Source organism: Lontra canadensis, unplaced genomic scaffold (assembly GCF_010015895.1).
Source record: "Lontra canadensis isolate GAN:19392208 unplaced genomic scaffold, GSC_riverotter_1.0 scaffold12, whole genome shotgun sequence".
Taxonomy (NCBI): Eukaryota; Metazoa; Chordata; class Mammalia; order Carnivora; family Mustelidae; genus Lontra; species Lontra canadensis.
In genome coordinates this window covers 17,666,533-17,684,737 of record NW_022631006.1, presented here as the reverse complement: position 1 = coordinate 17,684,737, position 18,205 = coordinate 17,666,533, and the positions used below count along the sequence as shown (strand labels likewise).

Here is an 18,205-nt window from a genome sequence, read left to right as displayed (position 1 = left end):
AAACTCCACTATTCCCAGACGTAAATGAAACTACCATGGGTCACATTTTTTAATTAAGTATAAAAAACTGGATTCTCTGAGGCACCTGGGTAGCTCAGTCGGTTAAGCATCTGACTTAATTTTGCCTCAGGTCATGATCTCACGCTTGTGAGATCCAGGCTGGTGCTGGGCTCCATGCTCAGTGGGGAGACTGCTTGAGATTCTCAATCCTTCTCCCTCTGCCCCTCCCCCTGCTCATGCTCTCTCTCTCTCTCTCTCTCTCTAAATAAACAGAATCTTTAAAAACAAATGAACAAAAACCAAACACTGGATTTTCCTTCTAAATTTAGTAAGACAGGTGGCTTAGTCGGTTAAGCATCTGCCTTCGGCTCAGGTCATGATCCCAGGGTCCCTGGGATCAAGCCCTGCATGGGGCTCCCTGTTCAGTGGGAAGCCAGCTTCTCCCTCTATCACTTCCCCTGCTTGTATTCCCTCTCTTGCTGTCTCTCTCTCTAATAAATAAAAATCTTTTAAAAAATTATTTTTTTGGAAAAACAAATTTAATAAGAAAAATTCAAACACACAATTTAAGTAATAAAATTTTACCTCAAGCAAGTTGCTACATAAAACTTTACTACTGATAACCATTAGAGCACTTAAAAAGGCACTGATCCTACTAATAAATTTTACTTACATCACAAGCACACCACTCTTGGAACATGAGTAAAATATTCTTTAATTGCATCTGTATAGCAATGGCAGCCTCCCAGTCAGGATCCACTTCTATGTGCTGCCCAACCTGTCTTCTGATTTCTTCCATTCCCTATAAGAAAAGAGTGATTACTATATATGTATATAGTGGGCGCTCTTTCTTTGCTCCTCTACTGTCAAAATATAAAATTGTTAGGATTCATATTCATATATGCATAGCTTTCTTAACATGGCTATTATACAAGTTCAAACTGAGTTCAAATCCCAGCTGTCACTTTCTAGCTGCATGTGACCTTGGTCAAATTATTTCTAGACTTCAATTCCCTTATATGGAAAATGAAAATAATAGTAACTACCTTATAAGACTGCTATGATGCTCAGCAGAGATAATGCATGTGAAGTGGTTACTACCATATCACATAGTAAGCATTCAATAAACATTAAAGAGTAATTTAAAATATTAAATAGTTAATAAACATTAACTAAAGCATACAAAATTATACCTATTAAAGATCTATTAAAGCGGGATCAGTGAGGCAGTATTTAAATTTAATTCTATTTTATTAGATACAGTCTTCCTCAAATAACAACCAATATTTGCTTAAAACAAAGAAAGACTGGGGCTAAATTTTTAAAAATAAATTTATTTTACTGATGTACAGAAGAACTATCATACCTGCATACACGTAAGAATCTTCAAAAAAGACCGAAAACCTTCTAGAAACTGCATTCTTAATCTTTCTGTCCATGTTGTGGGCTTGCTGATTAGGATATACCTATCATTTCAAAGACAAAGAAATATTTCACTTTCCCAGTCTGAGATAATTTTAAAGTTATCAGAGCTATAGACAATGTTGATTCATCAACATTACGGATTCTAATTTCTTAAAATAATCAGAAGCTCTAGGGAGAGCTACAATTATACCAGCAAAATGTGAAGGCTCTGTGAGAGGTGGTTGTCAAAGTTAAGCCTGAATTCTCTACTCAGAAGTTGTTCTGCTTAAGCGAACCTTGGAAGCAACCTAGCCTATTACAGATAGACAAACACAATACAGATTTTCTAGGTGCTCGAAATATGTGAATTTCCCCTTCTCCTTGTCATTAGAGATTTTTCTATTTAGGTAAGGATATAGGAGAGAAGTTGTTAATAACCATCCAAAGACTGGGAAAACTTTAAAGTTAACATCCGAACCAGCAACCCTAAAGTTTTAACATACGGTAAAGTATCTAGGGATGTGCTGACTCTAAAGTATTTATTGTAGAGAATAACTATAGTCGGAAATGCATAATACAAAATAAAATGTGATAAAACAATGAGGTGATTATGCACTACTTCCCTGGATTAAAAAAATAACTCAGCTATAAGAATATTTCACAGTAATGAGGGTCACAGTAAAGAGATTTTTCCTGTACAGTATACCTAGGAATAATAAATACACTGATTTAACACTGATACTTTTAAGTAGGGCCATTTGGCATTTTTGTGCATTTTTTGCTTGTCTGTTTTGCATACATGTTAATTTATGCATAATTTGTGAAGCACACTGGCTAAATGGTGATTCACTACTGGCGAAATGGTGATTCACTACTGAATTTACCTACCATCTCTGTACTGAGGTTGTGATAATGTAGTAATTTGCTGAACCTGAGAGAAAGATTTATAGTCACATTTAAAAACTGAGGAATTTGAAAAGGTCTGGAAACTTCCCTTAGTAATATCAAGGATCCAACGCATAATTCCAGAGCTCTGTTAAATGTTTTGTTTTTTTTTTAAAGATTTATTTAAGAGAGAAAGAGAAAGAGAGAGAGAGAGAGAGAGAGAGAAGGTCAGAATGCGGGGAGGCACAGAGGGAAAAGGAAAAAAGCAGGTTTCCCACTGAGCTTAGAGCCCAATGCTGGGCTCCATCTCATGAACCTGAGATCACGACCTGAGCCGAAATCAAAAGCCACTCACTTAACTGACTAAGCACCCAGGTGCCCCTGTCAAGTGTATTTTTAAGCAAACTGAACTATTTCTAGGTTAGTTTGGAAGCCTGTTTCTACCCCTCTATGCCCTAAATGGTCATTAAAAGAAGTAGACAAAATTAGAATGATTTTTCCCTACTGGGGACTAAACATAATTAATTCAATACACCTTGGAGCTCTTCAATTTAAACAGTAAACTAAATGAAATGTGTTTTGTTTTAATATATTCTCAAAAGAATTTTCTGTAACTTATGATTTATTGAATACTTTTACATCACAACCCTTATAATATTCACCAATTCTAAAATAAATGGAAACTTAATTCCTTTTAAGTCCAACAATCCCAAAAGTGATCTATCATGTGATTCCAACTTTAGTTTAAAAGGAAATTCTATTCTCTTCAGCAAAAAAACTTAAGAAACCCCTGATGAGCATCAATAACTTGGTTGTATGTATGAAAAAGGGAGTTAAAAAGAAACTCAGATCAACAAGATTATCTGAAACCATGTACAAATAGGCTACGTAAAAGGGAAGGAACAAAAGTACATGAGTAAGAGTGAGTGAAAGGCATGGTAGTTATAATGGAGATTCATTTAGTGACCCTAGAGACCCAAAGTTCCTGTAAAAGGCCCCTCCTCAATACCTCCTTTGTTAACCAGGCTGCAACTTTATATAAGAAGCCTTCAGTTAAAACATTTATTGACATGAGACAATAACAGTTCCTTGTACTTGCCATCATTATAAGGAAAATTCTAAATAACCAAAAGGATGAGAAGTCTATTTATAAAATGGAATACATAAGCACACTGTGATTAATAGGTACCCTTACCTTTTGACTTGAACAACTTACTTTAGATCACATATTACTGCATATACTCTTCCCAATTTGTCCTGGCTATAACCCTGGAAGTTAAATTTATTGTTCCTGTCTAAGTATTCAGGCAAAACTTCTAGCAGGGTTTCAGTAATGACAGAGATAACATTCTGCTCTTCAATAAGATGTCGAGCCTGCAGAGTATTTCAAGAATATTCTTTAGTATTAACTCGTGATAGTATGGACTTAATTTATTCATTCATTTGGTTGGTCAGTGAGTCATTTTAAATGTTCCAAATAAATGCATCAAACACAGTCCTTAGTCTCACAGAACAGCAAATTGAGATGTTATTTTCTTTCTTTCCTTTTTTTAAAATTAACTTATAATGTATTATTTGCTTCAGGCATACAGGTCTGTGAATCTTCAGTCCTACACAATTTATAGCACTCACTATAGTACATACCCTCCCCAATGTCTATCACGCAGCTACCCTATCCCTCCTCTCCCAACCCCCAGCAACCCTCAGTTTGTTTCCTGAGATTAAGAGTCTCTTATGGTTTGTCTCCTTCCCCGGTCCCATCTTGTTTCATTTTTTTTCTCTGAGACGTTATTTTCTAAAAGTGATAATTTCTTACTCCTCAGCAACACCTGTCTGGATACTCTAAGCCCATCACACAGGTTATCTACATAAATGTGCACCACTGGTAATCACATGATGAGCAAAGCAGAACATAGATACACTTCATGACTTCTATCATATTACTATCTATTCTATTCTATTACTATCTCCCTTTCACTCCTAATCCACTGTCTCTTCTCCACGCTTTTCTCTCACCTTTGACATGGGAAAGTAAGAATAGTTAACCAAACTATCAAAAAGAAACATGAAAAGTAGTATTAAAAAAAAAAAAAAAGCAGAATTCTCCACTCTCTTCCCAGGCCTATACAGTACCTTGTCAGTACTATTTCATGCAAATGCTTCAGAGTACTCTCTCCTTCTGCTTTGTTTTACCTTAATCTATACCCCTGCCTCCAAGAAATAACTACAGAATAAAGGAACGGCAAAAAAAAAGTAGTATGGGTATTGAAAAGACACAGCTCTCATTAGTCTAGAATTTGAGAAACCAGTTCTGGACTTCACCAGCAGAGATCAGGACCACTGGACAACAGTCACACCAGCACTCCCACTCCAAAGCTATCTTGTCCTTGGGTCCCATTAACGTATAGTTCACATGCAAATACTACTGAAGTATTATTCAATTTTCCAAATGAAATTAGCCCAATATACTACTCCGACATTATTTTAATTTGATTCACTACTAGGCAAATTCTTAAAAAGCAAAACAGGTTTTACTTGGAAAGGTTGCAATGAAATGATCAATACATACCAGAGTAGGAACAGTAAACATCTGAACTGAGAGCGCAGTTACCGAGATACTTCTGTCATGATCATCACTGATATACTCTTTCTGCAGCTGTTTATAATACTGAAAGACAGAATAGTAAGTGGAGAATCAATGATAAATTGTTGAAAACTTTTAGAATCCCAATTTTAATAGCTGCTGTAGATTTGTTTCTACACATATGATGAAAAGTAATGTAATTCCTATTTCTTCTTTTTTTAATATGTATTTTTAAAGTAATCTCTACACCTAACATGGGGCTTGAACTTACAGCCCCAAGATCAAGAGTTGCCTGGTCCACTGACTGAGCCAGCGAGGTGCCCCTATAATTCCTATTTCTAAAGAGAAGACAGTATGTTGAACAAAAATATATTAGAGAATAACAAACAAAAGATCAAATATGAACTCAGCTACCCAATCTAGCAGAGTTGTAAGTGAAAACTATAAAAAAAACAAAAAAACCACACACACATCTAAGAGTCATAGCGGACTGTGGTAGTGCTGTATATCCTTTCTCTAAACAGAATCTGGGACAATCTTTAGCAGATTCTATTGCAGTGGTATAGGGCAGAGGCAATATTTGAAGTACCTAAAAACTGATAGGACCCAGAAAACCAACCAATTGGATTCAATCCAACCTTAGACAGAATGGATGCTGGATGCAAATAACTTCTTAACTATACTGGTGCAGCTGGTTAAATATACTGGTTCAGCTTAACTATACCAGCTGAAAATCAACCTGATATAGTGGGAAACAAAAATAATAATACATCCAGTCATGTATCAAGCACAGTGTTAGATCTTTGACCTACATATTTAATTTTATCCACTAGAATTCCTACAAAGAAGTAATCATGATATTAAAAAAAATCCAATTTAAGTAAGGAGAAGTACTTTTGTAGAAGAAAAAAAATACTCATTTCAGATCACAGATATGGTCCAATATTCTAAGAATTTTAGAAAAATAGAGTTAAATAGCTTGACCTGTTACTATCTTTCAAGAAACTAAACGTGTTACTTTTAACGCTCTACTTGTAAAATCCAGAGTGCAGGTATCTTGTCCCATAGTACCATTATTTCATTCTCTGCTTTCAATTCCATCCTGGACCCTACCTCTGACCAGTTTTAATTTTTATAGAATTGTCTGTAACCCAAAATCAGAGGAAACCAACAATTACTTATTGGATACGTTTTTAACTTCTTTTATTTTTTACACACACACACACACACACATAAAAAAATGTTTTTTCTTAAATAGTCTTCACACCCAACGTGGGGCTTGAACTCACATCCCTGATATCAAGAGTCACATGGTCTACTGACTGAACCAGCCAAGCACCCCTTGGATACCTCTGTACAAAGCAAAGTGAAAGATTCAAAAAGTCCTTGTTATGTATTACCTTGCAATCTAACTTCAGAGACAGATCCCGCCCCTTGCAAAATACATATATATAAAAATATAAGAGATAGACAACAGATCAATAAAACAATATTAAAAGGCTGTATGTTTTCTCTTTACATTTTAGCCTCCGTTAAGTATAATTCTTGCTCATCTAATTTCTGCCTTCCTTTAGCATGCATACCTGTTCCTTTCCTTGCTATGCCTTTTCAACTAGTCACTTCTTCTAGTTATTTTACTTATTATAAAACAAATGATTATGTTTATGATTATGATTATAATTATGATTATGATTATTGTTATAAAACAGATAAATGCACATGTGAATGTGATAACTTCCTATTGCTCTGTCCAGGCAAATAACAGGTCATTTTCCACCTATCTCCGCTCGGAGACTACTGCTTCCATATTCCCAAATGTGCAAATAAATGGACTTTTGACAAAAAAATAAACCACAAAGTTAAATTCTTGATTCATAATTGTCTTTGTTTCTATAGCTTCATTTCCAAAATGGTTTTCTTTTTCTATTATTGATACCTATTTATAAAGAGTAATTACCTTCACAAATTCCATAGCAAAGAATTTTTTGTACTCCATCTCCATAAAAAAACTACTGAAGATCAATTCGTGAAGAATCTTACGGGCACCTACAGATCATTTTGGGGGGAAGTGGAAGAGTAACACAAAGGCAAATAAAAAAATTCCAGCTATTAGAAGTGTTAGAATATTATAAAAATATTTCACATATTAATAGACCTCAAGGACTCAAATATGAGTAGCATTTAATCCATTAATAATTAATACCAAGAATTTAAAATACATATATGCCTTTTCCCTCTGTTTCTACCCCTCTACTTTGCTTTACTTCACTCTACCTTGTCCAAGCTTTCTCCATTCCTTTTTACTCTATTTTACTCAAAATTACTCTTACTCTGTGTCTTCCCTTTTCCATTCACTTTAGCTTTTTTCTCATCTTTTGCTTTTTGTTCTGCATTTGGATTTTTTTAAATAGATTTTTTATAAACATATAATGTATTATTAGCCCCAGGGGTACAGAACTGTGAATCGCCAGGTTTACACACTTCACAGCATTCACATTGCATTGGGATTTTTAAAGTTTTTTAAATTTTTTTATTTATTTGACACAGAGATACAGAGTACAAGTAGGCAGAGCAGGAGGCAGAGGGAGAGGGAGAAACATTCCTGCTGAGCAGGGAGCCCAATGTGGGGCTCGATTCCAGGACTCTGGGATCATGACCTGAGCTGAAGGCAAATGTTTAATGACTGAGCCACCCAGACGCTCCTGCATTTGGATTTTTAAAATAAAAATTAACATACCTTTAATAATGGCACTACTACATGAATATATACATACTCTTTTTACTGGTCCTGACTAAACAAAAAGACACTATAATTAAGAGATAGTAGCCCTGGGTTTTAACACAGAAGAATACATATTGACTGGTTAACTTTTTCTTAAAGCACGTAGCTCATCAATCAAGATCACTGTTTTAATAAACAAAAAGATTATAGCTCCACTTTAAGGTCATGCTTCATGGCAAGCATCATAGCAAAGATCTACCTACCTTTATAAAGCTTTGCATCCCAAAGCATTAACCTGCTTATAAGACAGGGATTCTCAGAGCCAGGTTCTTCTCTAAGGCATGCTTGGCAAAAGATCTGTCTAAAGTCACCTACAAACAAAAGAACTCAGGTAATTTTTATTCTTACAATATTCCTCCCAAAAAGTATGTTTCCTAAAATAACATGTGAAAAAACTAACAATCTCCCCAGTTTGATATCAAGAATAATTCTGTCAATATCAAAGAATCAAAAGCCAATAAAATATTATTTGGGGCATTTGAGATGCAATTCTGAAAATTAATCAAAATATATATACCAAAAATGAAAAAGAAAGTTGTTTTATACTCAATGACATTTTCAAATTCATGGCTATTTCAAAAACCAGTATTTTATGAGAAATAAGAAAAACAGGCAATACGCTTACTTGAATAGCTCATAATTTTATTCATCCAGGAGCCAAGACGCAAAGCAAATTTCTGATGAGCCATAACCTCAGAGTGTAATACTTCTACATGAAGTGGATGTTGAGAGACATTTTCTGAATGGCTCTATAAGTGAAAGGAATATTAAAAACAAAACACTAGTTTTAAAATTTGTTTTAACTAGGTAATCTATTCTTCAAAAAAATCTTATGTAACACTTACAGCTTCAAATCTCTGGGTCTAAATGGCCCAATCCTACCTTTACATAGGATGCCAAACCACTTCAACAATGTAATTGTTCTACTTCGGCTCTTGTAATGTGAATTCCTCTTATAATTCTCTTTCATCCCGAATTTAGAAAATTACCTTTATATCTTCCTTTGCTTCCTGGCAAGCAGCAAAAGCACCTGCTTTGACAGCTCGACGACCCTAATTATAAACAAACATGAGAATTAAGTAGTAGACTGGCAATCCCAATCAATAAGTAATATGTAGACCAAAGGCCTACTGAGCTTTTAATCATTCGTCAACTGCCTAAAAGTCCTAAGATGGGCAATACCCATCTTAGGGTATTGCCCTAAGATAAAAATAAATGTTTAACACCTATATGAAGCTTCAGAACTTTTGATACTGCTAGTAGAGAATATACTTAAGGATGCTGGATTTCCAGCTTGATAAGAATGTCAGTCCTTCATTTGCTATAGTGTACTCTATTTCTATTCAATAATAATAATTTATGTTTTTACTAAACTCCTGGTACATGTTTTAAATACTTTTCATGCAGGTGTCTGGGTCTTTCAGTCGGTTAAGCACCTGCCTTGCGCTCAGGTCATGATCCCAGGGTCCTGGGATCGAGCCCCGTGTCAGGCTCTCTGATCGGGCGAAACTGCTTCTCTCTGTCCCTCTGCTTGTGTGCTGCTCTCCTTGCTTGTGCTCTCTCACCCTCTCTCTCTGTCAAATAAATAAAATCTTTAAAAAAAAAATAAGTATAAGTAAGTAAATACTTGCCAAGAATGAAATTTACAAGTTCCACAACATGTGTTCCACAACACACTTGGCATCCACCAATGGATGATAGGTATGACCAGGATATTGATTCCTCAAGCCCTAGGACCACTACGCTGATTACTAATGCCATGCTGCTTCTTCCACTATCTTACACTCCTCTCAAGGACAAGGATTAAGTTAATATTGTCTCTATATACCTGAGGAACACAGTTTGCTTTGGACAGATATTTTTTAAAAAGCTAAACCACAGAATCAGTATTATACTAAAAGTAGCTGTAACAAATAATGTTAAAAATGTCAAAATTGATGCATTTATTCATACACTCAATAATTACAGAATACTATTTTAATAAATTATATAAACTGACTGAAGCTGACATTCTTAACTACTTTTCACCAAATATAGTAACTTTCTAATTATTTAGAATAAAAGAAGAAAGCTAATAGTTTATTTACAATTATGATATACAGAAAAATCAAGTTTAACCAATTAACCTAGGATATAAAGAATAAAAGAAGAGTATGATTATTCCTAACACATTGTATTACTAAAGAGCACTTGGCAAGGGCTCAGTCAACACCTGACTCCCAGGAAGCTGATGTAAGGGAACATGAGAATTCAAACGAAGCCCACAAACCTCTTTGTCTATGGCAGTGGTGTGCAGCTGGGCCTCTGCGAGTTCACAGTCAAGAGCTCTTTGTAGACTGTATATGACATGGTCATACGAATGGTGTTCATCATTGAAAAGGACACAGTAGTATCTTTCATTTTTCTCTCTGTTTAAAAAAAAAAAAGATGGATACTCAGATACTAAAATAAAGAAAAATGTGAAAAATAGACTAAAATAATATGTAATATCTGTACCAAAGCACCACCATGTAGTTTCTTATGTATGAGAAAGTACCACAGCAATACTGATAAGGTTATTGTGTTACAGTGTCATGAAACTTTAAAAACCCTGATAAAAGTATTATCATTTCATCTTTTTATTACCTCTCAATGTAAATTATTACTTTAGTGGCAATATATGTTTTTTTTTTAAGATTTTATTTGTTTATTTGTCAGAAAGAGGGAGGGAGAGAGCAAAAGCAGGGAGAATGGCAGACAGAGAAAGAAGCAGGCTCCCCGCTGAGCAGAGAGCCCAATGTGGGACTCGATCCCAGGACCCTGAGATCATAACCTGAACTGAAGGCAGATGCTTAACCAACTGAGCCACCCAGGAGTCCCTGGCAATATGTTTTTAACACTGCTCTTAACTCTTGCTAATCTCTTACTGCACAAAGGGAGATAGCACTGGGCTCAGGACCTTCAGGTAGGCAATGATAAATGGTAAGATTTTATTAACACTTAGTTTTTATTGAGTTTATTTTTGCTTTTACTTTCTACTTATTTAAAGTGATATTGGTTTTAAAGAACACTTAAGTTTAACAAAAACGGTGTATAGATTGAAAGTGCTAGCTCTTATCATGTGACTGAAGGATCTTCGGCTACTTGTTTTTAATCTTGCTGAGATGGCTGTGCCTCTTCCATCTTTAAAAAGAGCATAATATCTACATTAAGAGAGTGGTATGGGGATCTCATAAGAAATGTGAAAACAGTTGTCATGGACTACAATGTCAGATGTTATTATCAGTTTTAAACAGTTTACAATATGCTTTTATAATATACTCAATCCATCTCATTAACTCTAAGAAGCAGATTTTTTCAAGCCTCTTAAAGCTCAGGAAACAGGGGTGCCTGGCTGGCTCAGTTGGTAGAGCATCTGCCTATTGATCAAGGGGTTAAGAGTTCACGCCCCACATTGAGGGCAGAGCTTATAAAAAAAAAAAAATCAAAAACAAAACACAGGGGCACCTGGGTGGCTCAGTGGGTTAAGCCTCTGCCTTCGGCTCAGGTGGTGATCTCAGGGTTCTGGGATCAATCCCCGCGTCAGGCTCTCTGCTTGGCGGGGAGTCTGCTTTCCCCTTTCTCTCTGCCTACCTCTCTGCCTACTTGTGATCTCTCTCTCTCTCTGTCAAATAAATAAATAAAATCTTTAAAACAAAACAAAACACCAAAAAACAAAAAAAACTTCTCTATGGTCACAATGCCAATAAGCAGTTAGAAGGCCATATTCAGATCTATGAATCTGAAGTCTGATGATGCTATATATACACTCAAACTCAAGCAACTCTCCCTTTTCAGGCAGGCAGATTGCTAGTATCATGTTTACCAACACAAAGTTTCTTAAAGAGTTCAACTGACATTATCACGTATCTGAAATTAAAGCATTTGTGGATGTAATCTCTGATGACCTTTATTTCCCCAACCAGTTTATTGCCTACCAAGAGTCAAAATAATACATTTCATGTCTTTATAAACTGTTTAATGTTCTCTCCTCCTAAAACAAGAAAAACCCCATAAACTCAAAGAGTAACAGTATTTAAATTTGTGATGCAATTTTGTGAAATCCCTAGTGTTACAGAGACAGAAAAATTCCCACAAGGCCTAAACTGTATCATATCAGATCTGGAATTCTCTTGTACGTTTCTAAGTTAAAAGCAAATACTGTCACAGAAAGATTTGTGACTGTTAGAAATCATTGGGTTTTAGTTTTAAAATGTTAAATCTCCACAACTAGTAGGGAAATAATCACAGATATCACAGCACTTGGAAAATGGCTATCTCCTTATTCCCACCACAAATCTTTCGGGGAATCTGGAGGCTGGTCCAGAACAGGATCAAATAGGGCAATTTACTTCTCTACTGGGATGGGTAGCTACTAGGTCCTTACAAATCATTTAGAACAAGACCTCCAGCCCAAATAATGAAAGAAAGATCTTTGTCCCCACCATGGCTGAGCTAATCCAGAAGAAGCTATGCTACAGGGAAAAGGGGTGAAATACCAGCAGCTACAGAAGGACTTGAATAAATCCATGTCAGGGCAGCAGAAGCTTGAGGCTCAGAAAGTAGTATCGTGAAGGAGGAGCTGGCCCAGCTAGATAGGTCCAACATGGTCTTTAAATTTCTGGGTCTTGTGCTGGTCAAACAGGAGCTGGGAGAGGCTCGGGCCATAGTGGGGGAAGAGGCCGGACTATATCACAGCTGAAATTCAGTGATATGAGTCCCAGCTCCAGGACCTTGCTAGTCAGAGCAACAGAGGGAGACCTGGCTCAAACTGCAGCAGGAGTTCCAGTGGGCACAGGCAGCCAAGGCAGGGGCTTCCTGGAAGGCCGGACCCTGTGGTGGGGGATGGGGAGGGGTGGGAATGAGGCAGCTCTAGGGCTGTACCACAGCTAATAAAATGTGAAAATACCTGGCTGTTTTCTGACCAAACAAACAAACAAACAAAACCCCAAAACAAAAGAAAACAAAAAAAACCAAACTCTTCTTTCTTAAAAGTCAGAAGCTCCAGTTTAGGGTGTTCTTTTGGCTTACCTTCTGTTTAATGCCTACTCAGAGCATCTCATATAAATGGACACTTTGAAAGTATTCTCAAAAGATAATTCTCTACAAAATTTTCATAATCCTGATAAACTAAAACCAGTCCAACATAAACATTTTTCCAACATTTATTTTGCAATATAAATAACCTTTGCTAAAACTTCTTTTTGAAAACTGTCCCCACCTTATCTGGAGTTCAGGAGGCAGTTCTTTTTCCTCTTCCCATATAGTCATTTCTACAATGTATTTTATCACTGAAGGGAATATTTTCCGGGCTTGGGCAATAACCTCTTCATTCAATGGACAACGTAAGTTCTGTAAGAAAGTATAGAAAAAATTTAACATGTAAAATGTATACAACATTGTATACAAATAAATGGATGAGAAAAAGGTTACTAATTTTTAATTATTTTAATGACTTCATTACACCACCCTTCAGGAGCAAATTCAAGTTGAGCTCAAGAGGTTGCTATTCACAACAGTTTAGCTTAATTCCTTGTGGCCAAGTTGGTGCTATAGATAGAATGGAAAGGAGACAGAAACACAGAGTTCCCTTTTTAGTGATGCTCTCCCTTAAAAATGTTCTCTGCCTTCCTGAGTAGCCTAATTATGGTACTATCAAAGAACATTTGGTTATCCCTTAGAGCTTACAAAAAACTTTTCTTATTATTTTAACTGATCCTCATGCCTACTCCATAAGAAAGGGAGAGAATTAGTGACATTTTTTTTTAAAGATTTTATTTATTTATTTGCAAGAGAGAGAACATGAGAGAAAGAGAAAGAAAGAGAATGAGCAAGGGGGAGGGACAGAGGAAGAAGGTGAAGCAGACTCCCTGCTGAGCAGGGAGCCCTATTCGGGCTCAATCCCAGGACTCTGGGATCATGACCTGAGCTGAAGGCAGATGCTTAACTGACGGAGCTACCCAGGTGCCTGAGAATTAGTGACATTTTAAGGATAAGGAACCCACCCAAGGTAAAAGAGCCTATAAATAGCAGAAACCCGGGGCACCTGGGTGGCTCAGTGGGTTAAGCCGCTGCCTTTGGCTCAGGTCATGATCTCAGGGTTCTGGGATCGAGTCCCGCATCAGGCTCTCTGCTCAGCGGGGAGCCTGCTTCCCTCTCTCTCTCTCTCTGCCTGCCTCTGTCTACTGTGATCTCTCTGTCAAATAAATAAATAAAATCTTTAAAAAAAAAATAAAAATTAAAAAATAAATAAATAAATAAATAGCAGAAACCCAGTCTTTGGCTCCCACAAGAAACAGTGTTCTCTTTATTACAGACCACTACCTCCTTAACAAAAGGCTTGTTGAAACCATTCAACTAAAAAAAATGCGTTCAAATACTTTTGATTTTGATACAAATCAAAACAATGAGATACTTCTTCACACCTGCTACAGTTACTATAATAAAAAAGACATATAATAACAAGTGCTGACCAGGATGTAGAGAAATTTGAACCTTTATATATTGCTCATGGAGATATAAAATGGTACAGCCAATCTGGAAAATAGTCTGACAGATGCTCAAAATATTTAGCATAGTTATACAACCCAGAAATTTCACTCCTACATAATCTATCCAAAATAAATGAAAACACGTCTGAAACAAAACCACATATGCAAATATTCATAGCTGCATTATTTATAATAGCCAAAAAGTGGAAACAACCCCAATGTCTATCAACTGATGAATGGATAAATAAAATGTGAATATTTAGCCAAAAGACTATTACTTGGCCGTAAAAACACAATATTACTTGTATCAAAAAGTACATGGTCCAACATGGATGAACCCTGAAAACTATACTGGTGAAAAAAGCCATTCTTAAAAGACCACATACTATATGATCCCACTTACATAAAAGTCCACAGTAGACACATGTATAGGGACAGAAAGTAAAATAGTGATTGCCTAAGGCTGGGGAGTTTATAAGAAATGGAGAGTGGCTGCTGATGGATACAGGGTTTTTTTGGGGGGTAATGAAAATGTTCTATAATTGAGGTGATCGATGAACAACTCTGTGAATATACCAAAAAGTGTTGAATTGTACACTTCAAGTAGGAGAACTTTTTTTTTTTAAGATTTTTTTTTTTTAATTTATTTGACAGACAGAGATCACAAGCAGGCAGAGAGGCAGGCAGAGAGAGAGGAAGGGAAGCAGGCTCCCTGCTGAGGAGAAAGCCAGATGCGGGGCTCGATCCCAGGACCCTGAGATCATGACCTGAGCCGAAGGCAGCAGCCTAACCCACTGAGCCACCCAGGCGCCCCAGGAGAACTTTTTATTATGGCATGCAAGTTACATCTCAATAAGCTGTTTAAACAAAAGACTAAACAGGAAAAAAAAAATAAAGGAGCTCTTGAAGACAAAAAAAAAATAAATAAATCCAGTAGTAAGTCAATATAAGATTTTAATGTTAAATTTTAACCTACCTGCTACAGACCATTCTAATGAACTGCATTTCATTCTGTGTTCACCAAACCCTTAACCTATGCAATTCTCTTTTGCACCTATTCTTTCTCACTCCCCAATGCTTTATGATTTCAATTTTTACCTTCTCTTCAACATATCACCTTCTCTCTGGAGATTTTGTTCCGAAGCATTTACTAGAGAGAGATACAAAGAGTGCCAAAGTACTAAGACCAACACTGGTCCACTACATTCCTATTTCACTTGCGCGCGCGCGCGTGTGCGTGTGTGCGTGTGTGTGTGTATATATATATGTATATATATATATATATATATATATATATATTTAGCTCAATATATCCTTTTGAATTCTTCAAAAAAATAGTCTGAGGTGAAGAGTTAAAAGAATCAATTCATTACTTCCATAACATATCAGAGGTAAGTCCTTTAGAAGAGGTCTGTTAAGTATAAGAAACTTTCAAGCAAAGCATCTAAAGCTTAAAAAGTAAGGTCAGTGAAAGGAAACAAAAGGGCTATAATCTAAATAGAAAAAAAAATTAAAAAGAACTTAATAATTAACCCAGAAATGTACTACAGGACTAGAGAGAAACTGCTTTTATATATACTGGAAAGAGGCCTTGCTTTTAAAGACATTGTCAAAAGCTGGATGATTGGCTGATTAGCACCAATGGGATTACACTTGGTAAATCCCCACTATGACTGGCACAATGCCATGCACCTGGTACAGTATGGCTTTCACATTCATCAAAGCAGAGATGAAACAAAATGCTATGTACACAGGACTGTTTATGTTGAGTGAATTGATTAGTTATATGCTAGCCCCAGGTGCCCCTCTCTTACCTCCAGATAATCAGTCAGTTCCAGAATATCCAGATTTACTTTTAGGATAAACCTGAATGACCAATCACCTTTTGAATCTAATTCTAAATCCAGGATCAGTTTAGTTCAGTACTAAATTCAGTGTTCTGAGGCCATTATGATTCAGGAAACACCAAAGGGACTGGAAATCCATCAGGCAGATGAAATTAAGCAAGCTTTGTAAACTCAACGAGTCAACTTAACTCCCACGGATTCCTTAGGTACTTAAAACACAAAGACAGTTTTTGCAGAGTGACTAGTTATGGAATGAAGAGGTTATAAAAACCAAGCCACAAATTACTATGTGCCAAAATATTTGAGTACCCTTTCAAAAATATTAGAGGAGGAAAGTGAAATAATCAGAATTAAAAGCATTCATTAAACAAAACAAAAATGAGAATAAATTTGAAAGGTTTAAACAGTATTCTAGGTAATGGACATTTGGTAATATTTAATCAAGTAACAGACACTTGATAAATATGTGTCAAATGAAGGAATGGCCGTCTGAGATTAGGACAAGTAAAATAAGTGAGAGAGAAGCAGCAATCTAAAAACTGAATGCTGAATAATAAAGTAAATGGGGGAAAAGGCTAACAGTTGTGAAAGGGTAAAAAGTATATGAATATTTTTTTTTTTTTTTAGCTTTTTAAGAAGATTTTATTTATTTACTTGTCAAAGAGAGAGAGGGAGAGGGAGCACAAGTGGGGGGGGAGGAGCAGAAGGCGAATTAGACTCCCCACTGAGCAGGGAGCCCAATGTGGGCAGGACCCCAGGATCATGACATAAGCCGAAGGCAGACACTTAACCGACTGAGCCACAGAGGCATCCCAAGCATATGAATATTCTTTGTACTATTTTGATTTTTGCAGCTTTTCATAAATTTGAAATTACACCTAAACTCAAGATTTTAAAAAACATCCTAGAACTCAGAATCTAAAGATCTGAATTTTAGGTCCAACTTTGCCACTGACTAAATAATGCAAACCTGAACAAGTCACTTAACTTTACTGAGTCTCTGTTTCTACTTCTATAAAATGGAGCTACTATATCTACCTCACAAAGTAGTAATGAGGATAAATTGATATAATTCGTGTGGAAGATCTCTGATAATTCTAAAACATACCAGTTAATTCTAAAACATTACTAGTATCAAATAAGAAAGGTAATGGGAAAAGTAGCAGGAGCTGTAATACTATTGATGACAGCTAACATTTACTGGGCCCTTAGAACATGCCAGGCATATTCTAGGGCTAAGCACTTTGCATGTATTATCTCATTTAATCCTCACAGCCCTGTGAGGCAGATGGTATTATCTCCAGTTTAGAGATAAACTGAAAGGAAGAAACAGTGAATAACTGCCTAGATCACAGAGCTATCAGTGGGATTATAAAGCAAACCGAGGACACCTGTTCTAGAGCCCATACTGTTGTGCTCTAATGCTCCTACTCAAGACAACACATTTTACCTCCCCAAATATAATTCCAATTCTTTCCATTCTGAGTTTTGTAAAATAAGAGTATACTACACACGAGTGGTCATATAGCACAAATATACAGATTACCAAGGGTTTCTTTTTCTTTTTTTTTTTTTTAAAGATTTTATTTATTTATTTGACAGAGAGAGATCACAAGTAGACAGAGAGGCAGGCAGAGAGAGAGAGAGGGAAGCAGGCTCCCCGCCGAGCAGAGAGCCCGATGCGGGACTCGATCCCAGGACCCTGAGATCATGACCTGAGCCGAAGGCAGCGGCCCAACCCACTGAGCCACCCAGGCGCCCACCAAGGGTTTCTTAATGACAGATAATTATCTTTTATGACACACTGCAATGTTTCTTCCAGTCTGCCATTTAATCTCATGACAAGTTTTTGCTATAAAGAAGTTAATTTTTGCAGAAGCACATTTATCAATCTTTTCCTTTTTATGGCTTCTGAAGTTTAAAAAAAAATGTTAGAAAGGCCCAACCTACTTCAAGATTATTTTTAAAAATTCACTCGTATTTCCTAACAAGTTTATAATTTCTTTTCTTTAAAAAAAAAAGCTTTTAAAAATCATTGATATATCTGGAATTTATCTGATCAAGCTTAATATTTTTTTTCCTCAAATGGGTAGCCCGTTACATATCACCACCAACCTTAAGTGCTATCTTTACTAACAATTTGGATTTAGATTCTCTTTTCTATTCCATTCTTTGCTGTCTACTCCTGTAGCAA

The 18,205-nt window shown here is 36.2% G+C and overlaps 1 protein-coding gene and 1 pseudogene across 4 annotated transcripts in view; one reads left to right on the top strand and one right to left on the bottom strand.

Annotated features, from left to right (window-relative positions):
• UBR1 (ubiquitin protein ligase E3 component n-recognin 1) overlaps positions 1–18,205 on the bottom strand; it is a 147,162-nt gene that overhangs the window by 84,740 nt on the left and 44,217 nt on the right. For all 4 annotated transcript variants that reach the window (XM_032856700.1, XM_032856702.1, XM_032856703.1 and 1 more), the window contains exons 5-14: positions 12,895–13,025; positions 9,925–10,063; positions 8,645–8,707; positions 8,281–8,404; positions 7,859–7,966; positions 6,831–6,919; positions 4,859–4,957; positions 3,506–3,663; positions 1,367–1,466; positions 674–802 (exon numbers count right to left, since the gene is read on the bottom strand). In XM_032856700.1, the coding sequence (XP_032712591.1) occupies positions 674–802; positions 1,367–1,466; positions 3,506–3,663; positions 4,859–4,957; positions 6,831–6,919; positions 7,859–7,966; positions 8,281–8,404; positions 8,645–8,707; positions 9,925–10,063; positions 12,895–13,025 (1,140 nt within the window). The remainder of the gene's footprint in view (positions 1–673; positions 803–1,366; positions 1,467–3,505; positions 3,664–4,858; positions 4,958–6,830; positions 6,920–7,858; positions 7,967–8,280; positions 8,405–8,644; positions 8,708–9,924; positions 10,064–12,894; positions 13,026–18,205) is intronic.
• On the top strand, positions 12,120–12,549 carry LOC116867353 (annotated as a pseudogene).